The sequence below is a fragment of the Dama dama genome, chromosome 5 (genome assembly GCF_033118175.1).
Source record: "Dama dama isolate Ldn47 chromosome 5, ASM3311817v1, whole genome shotgun sequence".
Taxonomy (NCBI): domain Eukaryota; kingdom Metazoa; phylum Chordata; class Mammalia; order Artiodactyla; family Cervidae; genus Dama; species Dama dama.
The window spans coordinates 24,134,873-24,155,723 of record NC_083685.1 but is presented as its reverse complement, the minus strand read 5'-3'; the positions used below and the strand labels follow the sequence as shown (position 1 = coordinate 24,155,723).

General features: G+C 45.0%; 1 protein-coding gene across 1 annotated transcript in view; it reads right to left on the bottom strand.

Annotated features, from left to right (window-relative positions):
• The window catches only part of TMEM132C (transmembrane protein 132C), a 563,174-nt gene that overhangs the window by 79,258 nt on the left and 463,065 nt on the right, over positions 1-20,851 (bottom strand). The window contains exon 5 of the mRNA XM_061140702.1: positions 8,338-8,521. Coding sequence (XP_060996685.1) covers positions 8,338-8,521 — 184 coding nt within the window. The remainder of the gene's footprint in view (positions 1-8,337; positions 8,522-20,851) is intronic.

Below are 20,851 nucleotides of genomic sequence, written 5' to 3'. Positions count from 1 at the left end.
GGGCTTCCCTGATGGCTCAGCGGTAAAGAATCCACCTGCTGATGCAGGAGATGCAGGTTCAGTCCCTGGAGTGGAAAGACCCCCTGGAAGAGGAAATGGCAACTCACTCCAGTATTCTTGCCTGGAAAATTTAATGGACAGAGAAGCCTTGTGGGCTACAGTCCTTGGGGTCACAAAGAGTGAAATACGACTGAACGCCCAAGCATGCACACATGGAATGGACAGTAAGGGACTCGAGACCAAAATGAAATAGGGACAAAATCCTAGCTGTCACGGAGCCAACATTCCAGATTAAGGGAGGATTGGCGGAGGCGGGGTTTATGTTATGATGAATACATAAGCAAAAGGTAAGGAAGACAGTGTCGGGGATGATCAAAGAGGAAGTCCATCAGATATAAGGAGACTAAGATATGGGAACATGACAGTATGAGGTGTCAGGGGGCAGCTCTTGATGCTGTGGGGGGAGGGGGACCCTCCTTGGATGAAGTCCGGGCTGAGTCTGCAGGAACCAGGCATGCAGGGATGGAGGAGCCTTTCAGCAGGGGATCGAGGGCTCAGCAAGGATGAAGATGCTGAGTGCGAACACCCAGCAGCATCGAAAACCTTGCCTGGGGACTTCCCTGGTGGTCCAGTGGCTAAGACTCTATGCTCCCAATGCAGGGGGCCCAGGATCCAGCCCTGGTCGGGGAACTAGATCCCACAGGCCATAACAAAAAGATCTTGAATGCCTTAATTAAGACCTGGTGCAGCCAAATAAATAAATTTTTTAAAAAATTAAAGCCATGCCTGGCACACACTAGGTACTTAATAAGGAGATGGTGGTGCATCCTTTTCCCTGCAGGTGGGGCTGATGGAGAAGTTGGGGTGAAGCTTTAATTCTCTGTAGCAGTAGCTCTCAGCTATCTCTGTGTCATGGGCCTCTCTCACTGGCTGGTGAAGCCTAAGAATCCTTCTTAGAATGAGATCTTTATAATTTGAAAAGATACATGCATCCGCTCACTGTAGCACTTTTCACAATAGCCAGGACATGGGAAAAACCTAAATTCCATTCATAGATGTATAGGTAAAGATGTGGTTCAGGTATACAATTGAATATTACTCAGTCAGGAAAAAGAACAAAATAGTATCATTTGCATTTGTCCAAGGTCACACAGTCATTCAAAGGAAGAGCTAGGATTTAGGCCAACAAAGTTGGCTCTCAATTCCTAGATTGTTCTCTGCTGAGAGAAAATATTAAGTCAATGATAAGCTCAGTGGTATATGGACACAGTGAAAATGAGAAGTTGGTGTGCTATGGTCTGGCAGTTAGTTGCACCGAGGTGTGGGTTTCTCTCCAGGCCTCCGCTTTTATGGTACAAGGGCTCTGGCTGACATTCAGCGTAAGGAAGAAGACAGTGCTGGCCTGTGAGTCCCCCCAACTAATTTTCCTAGGTCAGCATCACTTTTCTCTCCATCTCTGTCTCTCATCCCCAGTGAAGTTATGTAATCTTTAAAATTAGAGCACAGTTTTTACTTTCTATGTGCATAATGTAAGTAAAATGACGCAAAGCCTAAACTTGGAAGAGACTAGATTGATTGTTCATTCCCATCCCTTCGTTTTACTGATGGGGAAACCCAAGATCAGATAATGATGATGAAAACATGAATGGCAATCATAATCATATTTTTGGAGCATTTTCTTTGTGGCAGGCAGTGAATAAGGTACCATGTATTGGATAATTAATCAGCAACCTTGAAACCATTGTCAAAACAGCTTCAGATGAATCATAGATCAGCATTTTAGACACAAATCTGCACTGGTGACTTGGAGGGAGGGATATTTTAAAATTGAATTCCAAAGTAAATCTCCAGCTGTGACAAGGAAACACTTCTTCTGCTCATATAGTTATTTTTCAAGTGAGCAAACATTTTTCAATTGCCAAGAGCATCAAAGCCGTCCTTAAAATACTCCGAGGGAATTAGAAATGTAAAATCTTCAAGTTGGAGAAGGAGCCTGGAGATCAAGGTGTTCGGGAAAATAAGAACACATTATTTTTTCATTGTCTTTTTAAAAATAATATTCTCCCATCCCCATCAAAGGAGATGTCCCTCGGTTCTCTGGAATGAATGCCTGCCTTTACCTTTCTCCAACATAGGATATTGCTAATACGCTTCCCCACGGACCTCAGAACACGGTTAAGTCATCCATCACTTGTAGGTTGACAAGGGGGACCAAAAGCATTTCTGCAAAGCCACAGGCTAGCAAATGCACACTCCATTCCCATGTCCAGTTCTCTGAATTTAGCAACAGCAAAGGATGCAGAGAAGTAACCATGTGATGCTGCTGGGTGGAGAAGTCCAACCATGGAGTTCAGATACCCCAGTGAGATACCTAAATTGCTCCTTCACAGACTGAGGATAATCGCTGAGTATCCTCTGGGAAGGAGAGTCTAGAGCACGTATCCCTAACCCTAATCCTCCGCATCACTCAGCATCCTGGCTGAAAACAGATGGTCTACCCAATGGAGTAGAACTGGAGAGTGTGTGATGACAGAGCTGTGGGCAGGATCAAAGGAAACATCCAGGGATGGTGGAACACCCAGATGCCCATCCCAGCTGGGAGCCTGGGGTAAGCAGCCCAGTTACCCAGAGAGCGAAGAATCAGATAGGACAGAGCTGTATGCAGAGAGGACCATGCCCCTGGTAGATGTGCAGCCAGAAGGAAGGCAGGGACTAGGGACAGGGCAAGAGGGGGAAGGACAGCACTGCATCAGTGTTCCAGAGCTACCGTAACAAAGTACCGCAAACTGGGTGGCTTAAAACCGCAGAAATTCTCCTGGGATTCTGCAGTCCGGAAGTGCAAAATCAAGCTGTCTGTAGGGCCAGCCTCCATCTGAAGGCACTAGGAGAGAACCTTCCTTGCATCTGTTCTAGACTCTGTAGGTTGGTGGCAGTTTTTGTTTTTCTTGGTTTGTACATGCCTCCCTCTGAGCTCTGTCACTGTCCTCAAATGGCCTTCTTCCCCGTGGTCTCCTCCAGATGTCCAAATCTAGCTCTCCTTGTAAGGACATCAGTCACTGGATTTTAGACCTCATTTTTCAAATAAGAAAATTTTTTTTTAGCCATATCACGTGGCTTGAATGGATCTTAGTTCCCTGACCAGGGATTGAACTTGGGACCCTGCAGTGAAAAGCACTGAGTCCTAACCACTGGACCACCAGGAAATTCCCTTGGACTTCATTTTAGCTTAATCACACATGCAAAGACGCTACTTCAAAATAAGATCATCTTCATAGACACAGGGTGGCATGGGAGTGGAAGGGGGTTAGGGCATCAACACCTCCCACTGGCTAAAAACCCCACCAGAAGCCAGAGGGCAAGGGAGGCTGGAGCTGTGATCCACACAGGTCAGCACCTAGGGTCTGGAGCAGAGCGGAGCAGGGCAGAAGAGGGGGGCAGACCCTGCTATCTCTTTCCCCACAATTCTTTCCTGCTGCACTTTCCGCCCTGCAGCTCCAAGCATCTCTCAAACCTTAATGAATCTCCGTGACACCCTGGAGAGGTGAGGATTAAGATCATCACTTTGCGGGCCCGAGAACAAGTAGCAATTTCTCCTTTAAACAGCCCAAGTGATAGCCACTTTATTTTAAATTTGATTTTATGCAGAGAGATATGGGCACATTCCAGGAATTTTGAAAGCTTGATAGAAGAAAAAAACCCCAAGTTCTCACCGTGTTTCAGGGGTCAGGGAATATTTCATCCTAAGTTTGCAAAGGTAGAAAATGATAATCATTTGAAATTCTTAAAAATTCTCAGTATATCTTGCCACTTCTCAGGAAAGTCAATCCAGGATAAAGTCAGTTGGGTCCTGGAACAAAGGGCCTCTTCTGACACCTGCCAAAATTAGAGGCTCCTGCTCTTGCTGGCATAAAATTTAACTTTATATGTTTGTAAAATTTACATATTTTGTTTTTTGGCTGCCCCACACAGCTTGTGGGATCTTAGTTCCCCGACCTGGGATTGAACCTGGGTCCCGGCAGTGAAAGCGCCTAGCCCTAACCATTGGACGGCTGGGAAACTCTCCTGGCTTTGTATTTTTAAGTAAACTGAAGGGAGAAACTTTGAGATGTGAACAGAACTGGGAAATGGTTACACACCATCCCCTTGTCCAGCCTTATTTGTCTTCATGTATCTTCATATATCGCCATTCATCTTCTCATGACTGGTCTTAGCACTTAAGAAATAGCTAACCAGCCCAGGTGGGATACATGAGACAAGTGCTCCGGCCTGGTGCACTGGGAAGACCCAGAGGAATCGGGTGGAGAGGGAGGTGGGAGGGGGGATCGGGATTGGGAATACATGTAAATCCATGGCTGATTCATATCAATGTATGACAAAACCCACTGGAAAAAAAAAATAATAATAATAAATTAAAAAAAAAAAAAAGAAATAGGGAAAAAAAAAAAAAAAGAAATAGCTTCTTATTTGCTGTCTGTTGGCCCTCTCACCCCACAAGCCCCACTGAGTGTCAGTCCTCCGAGTGAAAGACCTGTCTGTTTACTGCTGACTCCTCAGGATGGACTGCAATGTACACCCAATGTCTGCACATCATAAGAGCTCAGGGTGAGGTCAAGTGGATTCTGCATCTCTTTATCCTGAAAAGAGACCAGCATCTCCACATGTCTGCTGCCAAGTTGCAGAAACTGCCATAGGAGGTCTGCGCCTGGCCTCTGCTCATGGGGTCTCAACTAGACACGTGAGTACTTTTTTCTTACGTCAAAGAAAAACAGAAGCCCAAGAACTAAAGTTACAGCTCCAGTTCCCAGTCTGTGCCAGCCCCAGACTGCCCCGGACAGCCTTCGGTCCTGGTCTCCACAGCCAGACCCCTCCCCGTCTCCTGCCCCAGCTGATGTTAGCACTTTGGGCGGGCGGAACTGGAAGGGTGGGAGATGGTCGAAGCCCATGGAACTGGACCCAGAAGCTTTCCTGCCCCCTGCACAGAGAGGGTCACATCGCTGAGTAAGTAAGTGACAGTGGGGTGGACAAAAGAAGGCTTTGCTGGGCCAAGTTCTGGACTTAGGATGCTGCAAGGGGTGGGCAGTGTGATTCAGGGAGCTCCTTCCCGGAAGGATCAGTCTGCTAGAGAGTTGAGGGCCCTGTCCTCTGCTCCTTCCATCTCATTTATTCACAGGGAGTTAGAAGCTGCTGCTAAGTGAGACAGAAGGTCACTGAGAATCTCATCAGTGGACTCATGGCTTTTCTCCTGGGTTTAGGAAGGGGCTTGGGAAGGCCTGATTCCAAGAGAACTTCCCCAAAGGGGCCCATTTCTGATTCAGTAATCATCTATTTTGCCTTTCTGCAGTTTGCTTTTCTTTCAAATGAGCAACAATTGGGGGAATTCATTTTTTTCAAAGACCAACCCATTGCCTCACTGGCTGCTAAAGGTGGCCTAAACATTTGCCTCTTATTCAGTTTTTTTTTTTTTAATGTCTTATATTCCAGTCAAGCTGCAGTTTAATTTGCTACTTTCTTCCAAATAAAAATTTCTATTTCGGCTGCCTATTAATGTACTAAAGCTTGTTCTAGAATAAACTTTGAAAACACAGAAAATAAGAGAACAGAAATTCCTCCAAACTGATGCTATTATAGTCCTCTTGCTAATACAGTTCCTAATTATCCACATCTCTTTGCAGAGTTGAGGTTAAATTGTACATTTGAGGGGAAGAAAAATGATGACATCACATGAGTTCAAATCCAGCCATCAGAACTCTGAACTCTGTGTGGTCAGTCACTCTGTGATCACTTGGATGCACCCAGTTTTAATTCTTTTACAGCTATTTGCAAACAATAGGATTCTGGGTGGGTAAGTCATCATTTCATTTTACCTTAAAGGTATTACAAAATCACAATAACAATAGTAACACCTTGCTTCAAAGAGAGGTTTCTTGTGGCCAAAATAATATCTCATAGCCTAATAATGACTTTATTTTTCACAGTATCTGGATGTTTTATCTTTTTGAAATAGAGTAAAAACTAGGCACTTATAGGCTATAATTTATGTTAACATAGGGCTGCAAATCTTCTCTCTAAAGGGCTAGACAGAAACCATTTTAGGGTTTGTGAGCTAAGAGGCAAAACTGAGTATATTAACAAACTACTTATATAACCATTTAGAATATAGCTATTTGAAAATGAAAAAGTCATTCCTAGCTTGCGTGATGCACAAAAACAGGCAGAAATTGAATTTAGCCCATGGGCTATAGATTGTTGAGGCCTTTTCTAGGACATGAAAAGTCAAGAGAAGTCTGTGGTAGAGAATACCTCCTATGGGTATGTCTGACTAGCATCCATTCCTCCTTTTAGTGGGATCAGATTTTCCCGTCATGCCCCATGCCTACCAGCTCTTAGTCTGATTCCAAACATGCTTCAGGGGGCAGTGGGGGCGGGGGTGTGTGTGTGTTCCCCAGGCCAGGCCAATGAGAGTATCACATTTTGTTTGGCTTCCAGGATTGGCTAACCAGGTTGGATATATGACCCAAGCCAGCCAATCAGTTCCAATCAGAGCCAGTCCTAAGAATTTGCTTGAGTGACTGGCGATGAGTTTTCACTCTTTTCCTGTTGGATATTATGTTGTGAATATATCAGCATGGCACTACCAGGGGCCACCTTAGGGACAGAGTCTCTTGGACACTGATTCTAGCCAAGAAGAGCACAAAGCTGAGAGGTGACAAGGAGCCACTTTCCATGATGACATCATTTGCACACACACACTCACACACACACTCCATACTTGATACTCAACCTGTGCTCCACTGACCAGAAGCACTGGCATAACTTAGGAGCTTTAACAAAATACCCAACCCTGACCTCCTAAATGAGAATTTGCATCTGAGGAGAATCGTCAGGTGACCTATATGCAGGTTAACTTCTGAGAAACACTTCTCTAGACTTTTTAAGTTACCTGAGCTGGTGAATTCATCATGCGTAAGCCAATTTGAGTTGGCTTTTCTGTCACATGTAACTCAAAGAATTCTAATTGATATATTTATTAACCTGGTGTCAATAAAGCCTGCTCATTCCAATTTCTAATGCAATTACTTGCTCAGTCGTGTCTGACTCTTTGAAACCACATGGACTGTAGCCTATCAGCCTCCTCTGTCCGTGGAATTCTCCAGGCAAGAATAATGGAGTGGATTGCCATTTCCTTCTCCAGGGGATCTTCTCAACCCAGGGACGGTCAAGGGTCTCACACATGGCAGGCAGATTCTTTACTCTCTGAGCCACCAAAGCTGAACAGAAATTAGTTTTTGAACATCCACACTAGGCTCCATGTCTGTGAAAGTGAATTCTGGCAAAAACAGTTGTAGCTACAATTCAGAACACTTTCCCCATGCCTTTGAAATGCCATCCTCTTTACATCTCCTAAAAGGGGGTCTTAACACTTGTGCACAAGCCTAGGAATGGCTCTTGAGAATAGTTTCAGGGCTTGGCAGACGTGGGTGAGTGATCCATCTAGCTCCTTACCATTCTCTCTCTCCCTTCCTCATTTCCAGCTGTACAGGGAAGTTGGCAACAGGGATTTGAATGTACTGTATTTGTGCTGTGTTCTGTCTGTGTCAATTACATGTTGATTTCTTGTGCAATGAGACAGAGGCCAGGGTAGTCATCTAACTTTTCCTCTGCACCTATGTTTCCCAGCCCTCTTGAAATCTGATGGGGCCCAGGGGACTCCTCCTATCCAAGGATGTGTGTAAAAGTGTCACTTGTAATTTGTTGGCCATTTCTTAAAAGAGCTTGCATGTGACTCGGACTGTTCCTCTGTCTCTGCCTCCAAGAAGGCCGTGTTGTTTCTGATGTTTTAGCTGCAAGATGATGACATATCCATCAGCCTAGATCCCAGAGGGACTGCCTGGAACAGAGCCCCCTATCATCTAAGCCATGTGGTATAGGCAAGAACAACCTAGGTTGCATGAGGAACCTAAGATTTGAGGGTGGTTTTACAGTAGCAGCAAACCACACTCATCCTAATAATAAAAGTAGTGGCTTAAAGTTTCCTTATAAAAGGGGAACAGAAATAAAAAGAACTGGTGTAGACTTTGAGAAGAAAAAGTAAGTAAACACTATACATCTGGCACAGGGAAATGGCAAATGTCATAAAGCAAGTATAAAATTAGCTGAAGTTGAAAAAGGCTGGATTAATGAAAAGCAGCAACTTCCAAGGGGGTAGGAAGATGGAAAACTCTGAATGCAAACATCCCGTAAAACAATTGCATCCAACATCCTGGGAAAGCTAAGAAGGCCGCCAAGGTGCAATCAGACAGCTGAACGCAGGTGCATCCATGCTCACGAAAGTCTTACCATGGCCAAGGGCACGATGCCAACCAGGTCCTTCTGGCTGATGAAGATCTCTGACACTGCGATGTCCGTGGTCCCCCTCCGTGGGTATTCCACTTGCCAGGTGATGGGCTGGCTCCCCGAGAGGCTGCTGAAGCTGGCGATTTCAAAGTTCATCTGCACGACCTCATTGAATAAACTGCTGCTTCTGGAAGAGAGCAAAGGAAAAGAGCTTTAAATTGACTTTGTTCAGTGGAAATCTTTTCAATCCCTTTGGCTCACTCCCTCACAATTATAACTAGAATATAAGGACAAGGAAAATGCCTTTCAGGCATAGCACCAGGGACTTGACATGGCTTCCCTGGTGGTTCAGGATCTACCTGCAATGCAGGAGACCAGAGTTCGAGCCCTGAATCAAGACGATCTCCTGGAGAAGGGAATGGCTACCCACTCCAGTATTCTTGCCTGGGAATTTCTATGAACAGAGGAGCCTGGCAGGCTACAGTCTATGGAGTTGCAAAGAGTTGGACATGACTGACGGACTAACACTTTCACTTTTTTCTTTCATATGTATTTTTAGCAAGCTTGTCCAAGCAATTCTGATGCTTCGGAAATGGCCGACAGTACAAAGATCTTATTTTTCACACGACAAAATGAAGGCCCAAGTAGCATAAATCACTTGTGCACAACCATACAGCTAGTTAGAGGCGGAAAAAGCTGAATGCAGCATCTCCCATAGATTTAATTATTTTAGATCCATTACCTGGTCTCCATTGTTGTTGTTTTTGTTTTAGTCGCTGTGTTTGACCCTTTTGTGACCCCATGGACTATAGCCCACCAGGCTAAAGCCTAAAACATTCATTGTCTGGCCCTTTACTCAAAATGTTTACTCTGTCCATGGGATTTCCCAGGCAAAAGTATTGGAGTGGGTTGCCATTTCCTTCTCCAGGAGTTCTTCCTGATCCAGGGATCAAACCCATGTTTCCTGCATTGGCAGGATGATTCTTTACCACTGAGCCACCTACATGAATCTGGGAGATAGTGGAAGACAGAGGACGCTGGCATGCTCCAGTCCATGAGGTTGCAAAGAGTCGTACACGAGTTAGAATAAGACTGAGAGCGAACCACGTCTTCCAATTCTCAGCTCTGTGATCTCAACAACATTCTCCTCTAATTCAGCTGGGGAGTTGAATTACAAGACAACAGAAGAGTTTCTCCTGGGCAGAGATGGGCAAACTGTGGTCTGTCAGCCAAATCCAGCCTGCTGTCTGTTTTTTTGCAAATAGCTTCTTTGGAACACAGCCCTGCCTACTGGTTTGTGTTTTGTCTCTGGCTGTTTTTGTGTTATGAGCACATGATTGAGTAAGTATGTCAGGTAACAGATATCCTTAGGAGCCTAAAGTATTCATTATCTGGACCTTTACTGGAAAAGTTTGCCAGCCCTTGTTTTAGGAAGTTAGAGAAGGGAAAATGGGAGAGGTTTTCTGGAGCCACTGAATCAAAAGAATCAATATTGGTGGAAACAAGAAAGAAGGGTATACCAGGCATATAGCTGGGTTTGTAGGGTGGGCCAGGGAGATTTTTCTGACTTTTTTGTGACTCCATGGACTATAGCCCACCAGGCTTCTCTGTCCATGGGATTTCCCAGGCAAGAATACCAAAGTGGGTAGCCACTTCTTTCTCCAGGGGATCTTCCTGACCCTGGGATGGAACCTGGGTTTCCTGCACTGGCAGGTGGATTCTTTGCCACTGAGTTACCTGGAAAGCCCTGACGCCAGGCTGAGGTACCCCCAGTGCTCTTGGCCTCTGGGCTGAATATTGTTGTAAGTGGTGGGACAATAGTTAGCATTTTTCTCAGCTGGCAGCTACTGGGCATGCCTTGGGCTTTCAGGTGACTTGAGGGGGGTTTTCCATGGCACATCAAGAAAGAAACACCAAAGATGGTAACACTGTATCTCAAGCATGTGCTGGTACCACTGTCAAGAGTGGTGGAGAACCCGCCCCTTTGCTGGGGATGATCATCAGCTAAGGATGCATGTACTCAATCTTCACAGCTTGCCCAGCAGCCAGAAAGTGTGTTCCTCACTCTGTTACCCTTAGCCCTGCTCAGCGGCTGGGATGAGAGGTTAATAGCAAGGTTGTTGTGCCAACCAAAGCACCTGGTGGGACTCCTGAATCTCCCTTCCAGTACTCTGGGCTGGAAGAGGGGACCGGAGGATAGCGGTTTCTGAGATGCTGGCTATCCCTTTGGGAGGGAAAACAAACCCAGTGTCTGGAACCTCAAGTCATGGTCTGTGCAACATCAAGGGTGATTACTGGGACTTGCCTGGTGGTCCTATGGCTAAGACTCTGAGCTCCCAGTGCAGGAGGCCTGGCTTAGATTCCTGATCAGAAAACTAGATCCTACATGCTGCAATTAAGAGTTTGCATGCCAAAACTGGAGATCCCACATGCCAAAAGAAAGACCGAAGATCTTGAGTGCCGCAACTAAGACTTTGCACAGACAAATAAACTTTTTTTTTTTTTTAAAGGGTGAATTATTTGCCTGGGAAAATGAGCGAGACGTGTCTGGAATGTGGAGTGTTTCCAAACTTGGAAACCGCTTGGTGTTCTGGGTTCAGCAGGTAAGGCCTGCAGGGATCTGGGTCTGCTCAACTTCTAGACATCCTTCCCGCACACTCTCGCCAGCCTCTCCTTTCACTGGGCTAAAGACATCTCTCATTTCAGGGATTTTCACCTTGCCTTCTTAGCAAGAACACTCCTCCTTGGTATCTCCTTATCTTCAGAAGAGCTGGCCACTGTCTGTGCTTGCTGGGGACACAGCTGTTGGTCGTTTGACAGACTATTCAACAAAATTCAGTTTCTTGAGTACAGCATGTGGCCAAAATTCAGTTGTCCAAAGATCCTACTGTGGCCCTGAAGGAATGCTTACACTGAGAATAATGTTGGAGAGTTAGCAATGTGCCTTTAACTTATCTCTGTCTTTGAGGTGGAAGACCCCCTGACCAAAATATGATGCAGTGTGGTGATTTCCAAACTGTGGCCAATGGGACCCTTAGTGTATATCCAGGGGATGTGACGAAGCTGGCTATGGGGCTGAAATTGGTCCTTAAGACACTCCTCTCCTCCATCTCACTACTACTATGGCTAAAGCAGATTCAGTGACATGTAAATATTGGGCATCCAAGGAGTAATTTATTTTATTAAATATTTATTTAATTTAATTTTTATTTTTGACAGCACTGGGTCTTAGTTTTAGCATGTGGGCTCTTTCGTAGCAGCTTATAGGTGTCTCTCTAATTGTGGCCCATGGGCTCAGTAGTTGCAGCAAGAGAGCTTAGCTACCTCATGGCATGTGGGATCTTAATTCCCTAACCAAGGATGGAACCCACGTCCCCAGCACTAGACGGTGGATTGTTAACCACCGGACCACCAGGGGAGTCCCAAGAAGTATTTTATTGAAGAATGAAAAAGAAAGGAAGTGGGAAAGGGAAGGAGAGAATAGAATCCATGACCCGAGATGTAGAGAGTAGAACCCATAGAAGATGACCCATGACTCTTGCAGGGGAACATAGCCAGTGTCATGATCCATATGCTGTCACCTGCCAAACAGATGTTTTGAGCTTAAGGTCAAAAGGTCACCTGTTAGTGGCATCACCTGTTACTGACTGGGTTACTTTGGGCAACTCTACCCTCTTTCCCTTAGTTGGCAAGTGGGAACTCAAATCCTTTCCCTTTCATGGAGTTGAGATGAGGATTAAATAAATGAGCAAATATGTCTCAGGCACTTAGAACAGAACTTAACATGATGAAACATCAATAAATGTGAGTTCGTCCAGTTTTTAGCAGGATTTGACACTATGTTCATTCTCTGTGACTTTAGATTTGGTCTAAAGCCACCTTTAAAACATACCCCTTTTAGAACTTCCCTGGTGGTCTAGGGGTTAAGAATCTGCCTTCCAGGGCAGAGGACACAGGTTCAGTCACTGCTCCAGGAATTAAGACCCCATATGCTGTGGGGGTAACTCAGCCCAGGTGCCACAACCAGAGCGGCCTACATACCACAGTTACTGAGTCCAAGAACTCAAGAGCCCATGTGCTGCAAATAAGACCCAGCACAGCCAAAAATCAAAACAAAACAACATGCCCCTGCAGGGCTGGTCTAGGAGTTCCCTGAGAACAAGTCAGACTACAGATGTTGATTCTCTGCCATTCATCATGAACTGGAATCTCTTCGGATTTGTATACAGTGCATTTACTCAGTAGCTATTCCTGTCAGACACGATGCCATGGTATGATCCATTTTGCTAGCAGATGGGCCCAAGGAAAGAAATCTGTCTGCAATTCTGTCTGTGGCTGTGCTTTCCTCCTCTCTCTGAGCCAACGGAAATTTTTGTTAAGCTTTTGCCTTGGAGGAACCAAGAATCCTTCATGCCAGCCTATATGGGGCTTATGATATCGTTGGAGCAATAAAGAGAGAAATTTAAACATTCAACTGACTCCAGAGAATGACCAAGAACGACCACTTGCAAAATCAATAGTGTAGATTTACTACAGTGACTCTTGAAAGAAATTTTCAAAATTGGCTTAAAAAAAGCTCTTACTAAAAAACAAATAAATTCCCCCAACAGTCAACAATAAAGTTTGGACTACTGGAAACCCAATTTACCAAACCTCTTAGTTATTGAACTCTATCTTGTAAGAAAATGAAGTCTTGGTGTATCTTAAGAAGCCAAAAGGACTTTACCTCCCACTATAGGGTGTAAGGAATTTCAGCTTCAAAGCCATCAGCCACTCTTGACAGCTTAATGACTGCAGAAAGAAATGAGACTAACAAAAAGAAGAAATCAACCTTACTATAGGGAAGCAGCTCCTAGAGAACAGAATAATTTGGCTCAGGCTTTGTTTTATTCATTTTACTTCATGTGTATTTCATGAAGGTAAAGGACACATACATCCCCTCTGGGAAAGGCTTTATTAGATAGTTCCATTGACCCCACCATCCACATGAATGCCCTGATGATCTCTGGGAGCTCTCCATAGTGCTGAAGTATATTTGGCTGCAAGTTCCAAGTAACAGAAAACACCTTGGGCTGACCGACAAAGAAAAGGGAACTTAACACATGTCTCAAAATTACTAGGAAGCATAGGAAAAACACATGGAGAATAGGTGGGAGAAAAGGAAAGTAGATAATGAGATAATAAGAAAGATAATGAGAAACTTTGACAAAACCATCTCTAGATGGGACACCACTTCTGATGCCAAAATGGATTTTCTACTGTCCTTGGTGCTTTGCATCACTAATCCCACATTCAAAGTGCTGAGTGGGGATATCTGATTGGCTGAGCTGAGATAACATGCCCTAATCCAATATGTCAGGACAGTGAGAAAGGATTTGATCTGTTATTGAGAGAGTCATCTCTTCCATTCCTGTTCCCTGCAATTAGCATACAAGGCAGAAATCAGAATGCAGGATAATGATGAAGGGCAGAGGCAGGGGAAAAGCTGTTGAAGGTTGCCCTGTTTCCAGACACCCTTGGATTAGACTGAGCTCAGACTTAAATTCTTTTCCCTTCTCTCTATCCCAGTCCCTACAGCCTAAAAATTTATAGGAGCAGGCAAATGTGGGAGGATGAGGGAAGAGAATACTGCAAATCATATTGATGCAATGACATTGCTTCAAAGGAGAATTGCAACCCTAAGGAAGTAACCTGAGCCTTCCCTTTCTATAAAACGAGGGGTCTCAACCTTTGCTGAATGTTATGATCATCCAGGGAGATAAAAAAAAAAAAAATAACAATACCCAGGTCTACCCTGGACCAATGGAATCAGAATTTCAAGAGATGTCATTCAGATGGTAATATTTTTAGAGCTCAGGTGATTTTAATGTGTGGTCGAGATTGAACATTACTGCTCCACCAAAAAGGGCTCTCTCCCTCTGTGATCACCAAGCATTTTGCTCCTAAATGGTTATGATTAATATTATTTTTTTTTTGCTTCCTAGTGTCTACACAGCAATTGTATTGGACAGGTGTTTCAACAATGGACTCTGAAATAAGACACACTTGGGTGTGAATTCTGACTGCTCTTTAGAAGGGGTGTGACATGGGGCATTAATGAGCCCATATGGGAACTAACAAACACACTAGTTCTCAACTTTGATGACAATCTGTTATTATTTGGCCAAGGGGCTTTAGCCAATTCTAAGGTCTGGGTCCCACACCAAGGATCTTCTTTCATTGGCCTGCAACAGAACCTGGGAACTGGGATTCTTAAGGACTTCCCAGGCAATTCTCAGTCAGCGCATGCATGCTCAGTCATGTCCAACTCTTCGTGACCCTATGGACTACACAGTCTGCAGGCTCCTCTGTCCATGGGATTTTGCAGCAAGAATACTGGAGTGGTTTTCCATTTCCTCCTTCAGGGGATCTTCCTGATCCAGGGATCGAACCTGTGTTTCCCTAGTCTCCTGCATTGCAGGTGGATTCTTTACCACTGAGCCACAGGGAAACCCCCAGGTGATTCTAATATGCAGCAAAGTTGAAGAATCCTTAACTTCACCAGTAGGAAAATTGGTTTCTTGATCTGTCTTAAGCCACCCTTTTGAGGCTGTTGCAAGGATAAAAGGTAGAACATGTGCAGAGCTGAATACATACAATAGCAACTATCCATCAAATGAGAGCTCTTGTTATAGTTACAGTATTTCTCCTGTTCAATAACCTCACTGGACTTGTATATCTTTGTCCTTATAAGGCCATGTGTCCTGGGATTTGCTGAACACAGCAGATGGGCAAGGATAAGACCTTCTCTGAGGTCCCTGGGTCCTGATCTAAGCATCTTTCCCAGGCAGCCAGTATGGATCCTTCTGTGCCCTTGAATTTGACTACACTAGATCCTGTCACTTGTTTTTCTTTCTTCAGTATGGTGGGTGAGCATGAGCACATGTTTTTTGGAATCAAAGTTCTGGATATGAGCCTCACACTGACCCTGGAGACATGAGCAATGTCTCTAACACGATTACTAAAAGAAATGCGGACTTCCCGGGCAGTCCAGTGGTTAAGATTTCACCTTCCAATGCAAGGGGTGTGGGTTCAATCCCTGGTCTGGGAGCTAAGATCCTATATGCTTCTTGGCCCAAAATCCCAAACATAAAACAGAACAAATTCAACAAATTCGCAACAAATTCAATAAAGACATCAAAAATGATCTGCATCAAAAAAAATCTTTAAAAAATTAAAAAAAAAAAAAGAAATGAGCTGGTGAGATGGATCATAGGCAAGCCGAACAAAAGCATGGACCAAGTGGTGCCCTTGCTAGGTGGAGAGAAAGAGCATGGAAGGTTCTAGTTCTTCTAGACACCAACTGTGTGGAACTCTCCTGCTAGGGCTCCAGGGAGCCCTTGGCCACACAGTTGAAGGTTCAGTTGTGGTTACACACTCCTGCTGGCTACTCTTTTCCTTGCTGTGGAACCTGAGGCTTACAGGGACCCAATATATGAGGAATGTGTGAAATATTATTTCTCAAGCTGCTGAAATTTTAGCTAAATTTAGGTTACACTTTCGGAAGTGCAGCTGCTAAGAGAGCCTCAGAGATGCACGTGGAATAACCCTTGACCTACACACTGCCCAGCAGACTCTTAGGGCTCTTTAGCACCTGGTCGGCTTGCTGGTGCTACCACGGTGGTCCTTACTCTACAGGGAAAGCACTGAGTCCATCCCTTGGGTCCAATCAGGCCATGAAGATGCCCAGATAGAAGATCATGTGGAGAGACAGATGTCCAGTTATCCCACCCCCAAACTATTGTATCAGATAAATATAGCTCCATAAAAGTGCCTAGGAAAAACCAACAGAGGAATTGCCCAGAAATTCCCATTTACTGAGAAATAACAGATGTTTCAAGATGGTAAATTTGGGACTGTTTGTTACACAGCAGTGGATAACACATGATGGCACTGACTGATACAAGTCTTTCACTTGATTCCCAAGGGACCCTGGCATCTCCATGTATGTTTCCAGCAGGGTACAGCAGAAGTCAAATAGGATTATCTCGAGATGCCAGGGGCAGGGAGGACCTGAGAAAGAGCCTACCCCACTTCCCAGCCTCCTAAGGTCTGAGAAGTACATGAAAGCAATGGAATTTTCACCTGGTTCCAGGCAAGGTTACTGAAGTTAGTACCTTGCAGGAAAAGATGTCATGGAAAACACACTCAGAGACCAGGCAGAAACATGGAAACCTCATGAACATCAGCACTGAACCATGACCACATCCCAGCACCAGACAGCATCACTGTAGATGAAACTATCAGCCAGATTATCAGCCAGAAGACCTAAGGTTCCCTCACAGTTCAAAGCCATCATCCTTCCCACCTGGGTCAATTTTGAATAAAATGGGGCAGACCTTGAAAGACTATCTTTGAGTTTAAACCTGAAATGCCTTAGCAGACTTGAAATCAACCACATTAAGTTTTTTGCCTCCAGGTAGAATGTGGGCTTAAGGCAGACCTTGGATGCATTGACAGATAGAGAAACAGAGTTGTGTATATATGCGCACATACATATATATACAGTTTGCACAATGGATTTGTAGGTTGGAAACACATCCGCTTCATTTGTTAGTGGAAGTTAAATATTGCGGAGCAAATGCTTTTTAAATTTATTTTGGCTCTGCTGGGTCTTTGTAGCTGCATGCAGTCTTTCTCTAGTTTGGCAAACGGGGGCTACTCTTCACTTCATTGTGGAGTACAGACTCTAAAGAGATGGCTCAGTAATTGTGGCATGTGGACTCAGATGTCCTGTAGCATGTTGGATCTTCCCAGACCAGAGATTCAAACCTATGTCCCCTGTGTTGGCAGGTGGATTCCTAACCGCTGGACTACCAGGGAAGTCCCAGAGTAAGTGTTTTTTGAGGGACCATTCTAGCCTGGCCCTCGGATCAGTAACACTTTAGTCTCCCAGATCCTGATAATACAATGCCTCTCTCTTCACTATTGCACCAATTTCCTTCTCTACCATTTTCTCTCTAGTTTATTCCACTCAAAGCCACCAAGCTTCCCTCCACCTCAGTGCCTTTCACCTGCTTCTCCCCGGCCACACTGAGGTTCACTCATCACTATCTTCATCCTGTTATCCACGGCTCAACCAGCCACTTTATCTACATCATCACACAATGCTTTCTACATTTATATGCATTGGGTCTCTCACCATCTGCCCCTCTACCCTTTCTCCACTGTGAACTCCACGAGAGCAAGGACACTGTACTGTTTGCTGTGATATCCTTGTGATACATCATGGCGCTGACCCTCAGGAGAAGTTCAATAAATATTTGGTGAATGAATAATGAATGAGTGATGCTCCCCAAGCCAGGTTCCCTGATATTCACACTCTTCTTTCCTTCCACTAGTCAGGTTAAAATTCATTTCGACCCAAGAAGGGAGAAGGAGTCCCCACTTAGTTGAAGAGGAGGGGAGATGCAGCCTTTGAAGCTATCAGCCTTCCCAGAAGGGTTGAACTCCTTCCAAGAGAGAAGCGAAAAGCAGAGCCCACTGGAGTCCTTCCAGGAAAGACACGCTCCAAAGTCCACTACTAAAACATCGCCTTTTCCAAATACCACAGAAGACAGAAATTGGATCCGCTCCAAAGCTTGCTATTGAATTTTATGCCTGCTGAGCACCACTAAATACATAATGAAGAGGCTGAATTAACTATGCAAAAGTATAATTTACAGTTAATGTCTGTAATTGATGAGCTGAGGGTCTCTGTGGCAGCATGAACAGCCAAGACTAAAAGGACTAGAGGGGATAAAGGAAAGTTTTATTTTTCAAATAGAAAATAGGAGCATGCTCCACTCACCACCCAACCTGTCCATCCATTCATCCATCCGTCAAGCACTTAGCAAGCCCCCTTCTTGTGCCAGGCATGTGCTTTGTACTTGAGATACGCAAGTGAATGTGATGTGGTCCACAGTGGCTCAGAGACCTCCGTGAGTGTTCCTACAACCTCTGATCAACTCCTCATTTATTTGGCTAAAGACACAGGGAGAAGACTGACCAGATGTGGCATGTCTTGGGGCTGCTTTGCTCTGGTCCCCTTCCCCTCTGTAGCATCCCGTTGCCCTGGCATCTTCTAAGCAGGTGGGGTTCTAGCTGAGTTGAGAAGGTAGTCTGATTCTCACTCTACCACTTCTCTCTGGTTTTGGGGCCCATGTTATCCTCATTCTGAAAGAATTTATACTCACAATCTCTACTATTCTATGTAATGTCCTCAACCCCAGCTGCATGTCAGACTAACTTGGTGAGCTGTTCCAAAACACCAGTGCTTTTCAAAAACCTTCCTCTCTTCTCTTCAGATGGTCTGTGGCGTGCATGGATATCATTTTTTTCCCTAATAAAGCTTCCAAGGTTATCCCCATGTGAAACCAGAGGTAAGTAGAATTTTTCTGCCAGGGATTGAGGGAGGAGAATTGAATAAATGTAGTCAAAAACCTTCCAGTTATAAGATAAATAAACACTAGGATGTAAGGTATAGCATGATAAATATAATTAACGCTACTGAATGTTATAAATGAAAGTTAAGAGAGTAAATACTAAGAGTTCTCATCAAAAGGAAGTGTATATATATATGTGTGTGTGTGTATGTGTGTGTGTGTGTGTGTGTATTCTGCTTCTTTAATGTTGTATCTATATGAGATGACGGATGTTCAGTAAAACTATTCTGGGCATTGTTTCATGATGTATGCAAGTCAAATTATCATGTTTTATACCTTGAACTTTTACACCGCTGTGGAGAAGGGCATGACAACCCACTCCAGTATTTTTGCCTGGAGAGTCCCATGCACAGAGGAGGCTGGCAGGCTACAGTCCACAGCGTCACACAGTCGGACCGAAGCCATTTAGCATGCACATGTCAATTACATCCTAATAAAACTGGTTAAAAAAGAGAAATTCTTCTTATATTTTGTTTAAGGGAACGGTTTCAAATACAGATACCTTACTCCTGTGCCAAACTCAGAAGCACCAAGACCACAATCCCATCCAAAACACACATGCAGAGCCAGGTTCTAGCATCCTGGTCCCTCATCTCTGCCCCGGGTTCCCAGGTGCTGCAGGAAGCTCCACCCACTAGACTCTAGAAAGCATAACTCTTCTGGATGCTGTTTGCGCTAGTGTCAGCAGTCAGAAAACCAAGCCTGTGACAGGAATTCTGTAAAGGGGCTTTAATTCTAGTTATCAAGGCTTTGGAGGGTCAGAGAGGTCAAATGGGAGATGACGAGGCAGTCAGAGACTATCAATGGGAAAAGATGCTCCTCCTTCCAGGGTTAATGGTCAAAGGGAGAAACTGGTGACCCCAGGAGCGAGGTCACTGGGGGAGAGCTGCAGCCAAGTCAAGAAACGCCTAGCAGGAGAAGAGCCAAGGAGACAAAAGACCCACTGCCTGAGACACCAAAGGAAGCAGGGAGGGCAGCAAAATATCCTGACTTCTTTCTTCTATTTCAATCTCTCACTGGTACCTCCCACTGGCTAAACATCACCATAATTCAGTTGGTGAGGGATCCTGGCAAATAGTTTGGAGGATCACAGAGCAAGGGAAGGGGAGGGAAGGAATCTGAGGCCAAATAGGCAAACAGCCAGCACACACTCCCAGCACGGCCCCCACACAAGCAACAGCAGCTCAGCAGAAGGTACCCTCCGGAGAAGGCAAAGGCACCCCACTCCAGTACTCTTGGCTGCAAAATCCCATGGACAGAGAGGCCTGGTGGGCTGCGGTCCGTGGGGTCGCTAGGAGTAGGACACGACTGAGTGACTTCACTTTCACTTTCAGGCACTGGAGAAGGAAATGGCAACCCACTCCAGTGTTCTTGCCTGGAGAGTCCCAGGGACGGGGGAGCCTGTTGGGCTGCCGTCTATGGGGTCGCATAGAGTCGGACACGACAGAAGTGACTTAGCAGCAGCAGAAGGTACCCTCACATCCACTGTGGAATCTGCAGATCGTCTGGCTCGACTGAGAACACAGTGTCAGTGACCATCCAACAGATGTTTAATGAGCACCTATTAAAAGGCCTGGCACTGCCCCTGTGTGGTGATGCTGAGTGAGAAACCCAAGGTTCTTCCCTTGAGACTGGCTTTTCTATAGGATCAGAGAGGCAGGCAATGACAGCAAGATGTGTTGAGGAATAGGATACAAGGACAATCAGGTGCAATTCCTGACATTGGTATAATTCAACCAAGAGGATCAGAGAGGGCTTCCCTAACACGGGGGCGTTTGAGCTCAGACCTGAACTCTAAGTTGGTGTTAAGTCAGAGGAAATGAGGGAAGGGAATTTAGGAAGAGGGGACACTGTGGGTGGAGCTCTTTTGAGGAGCAAAAGAAGACTATTTGGAGTGCAATAAACCTGGTTATAGACATATCCTAACATCCAGGCAGCACATAATTCAGTTGGTGAGGGATCCTGGCACATAGTTTGGAGGATCAGAGAGTGAGGGAAGGGCAGGGAAGAGATCTGAGATCAAACAGGCAAAGAGCTGATGTCCACTCCCAACA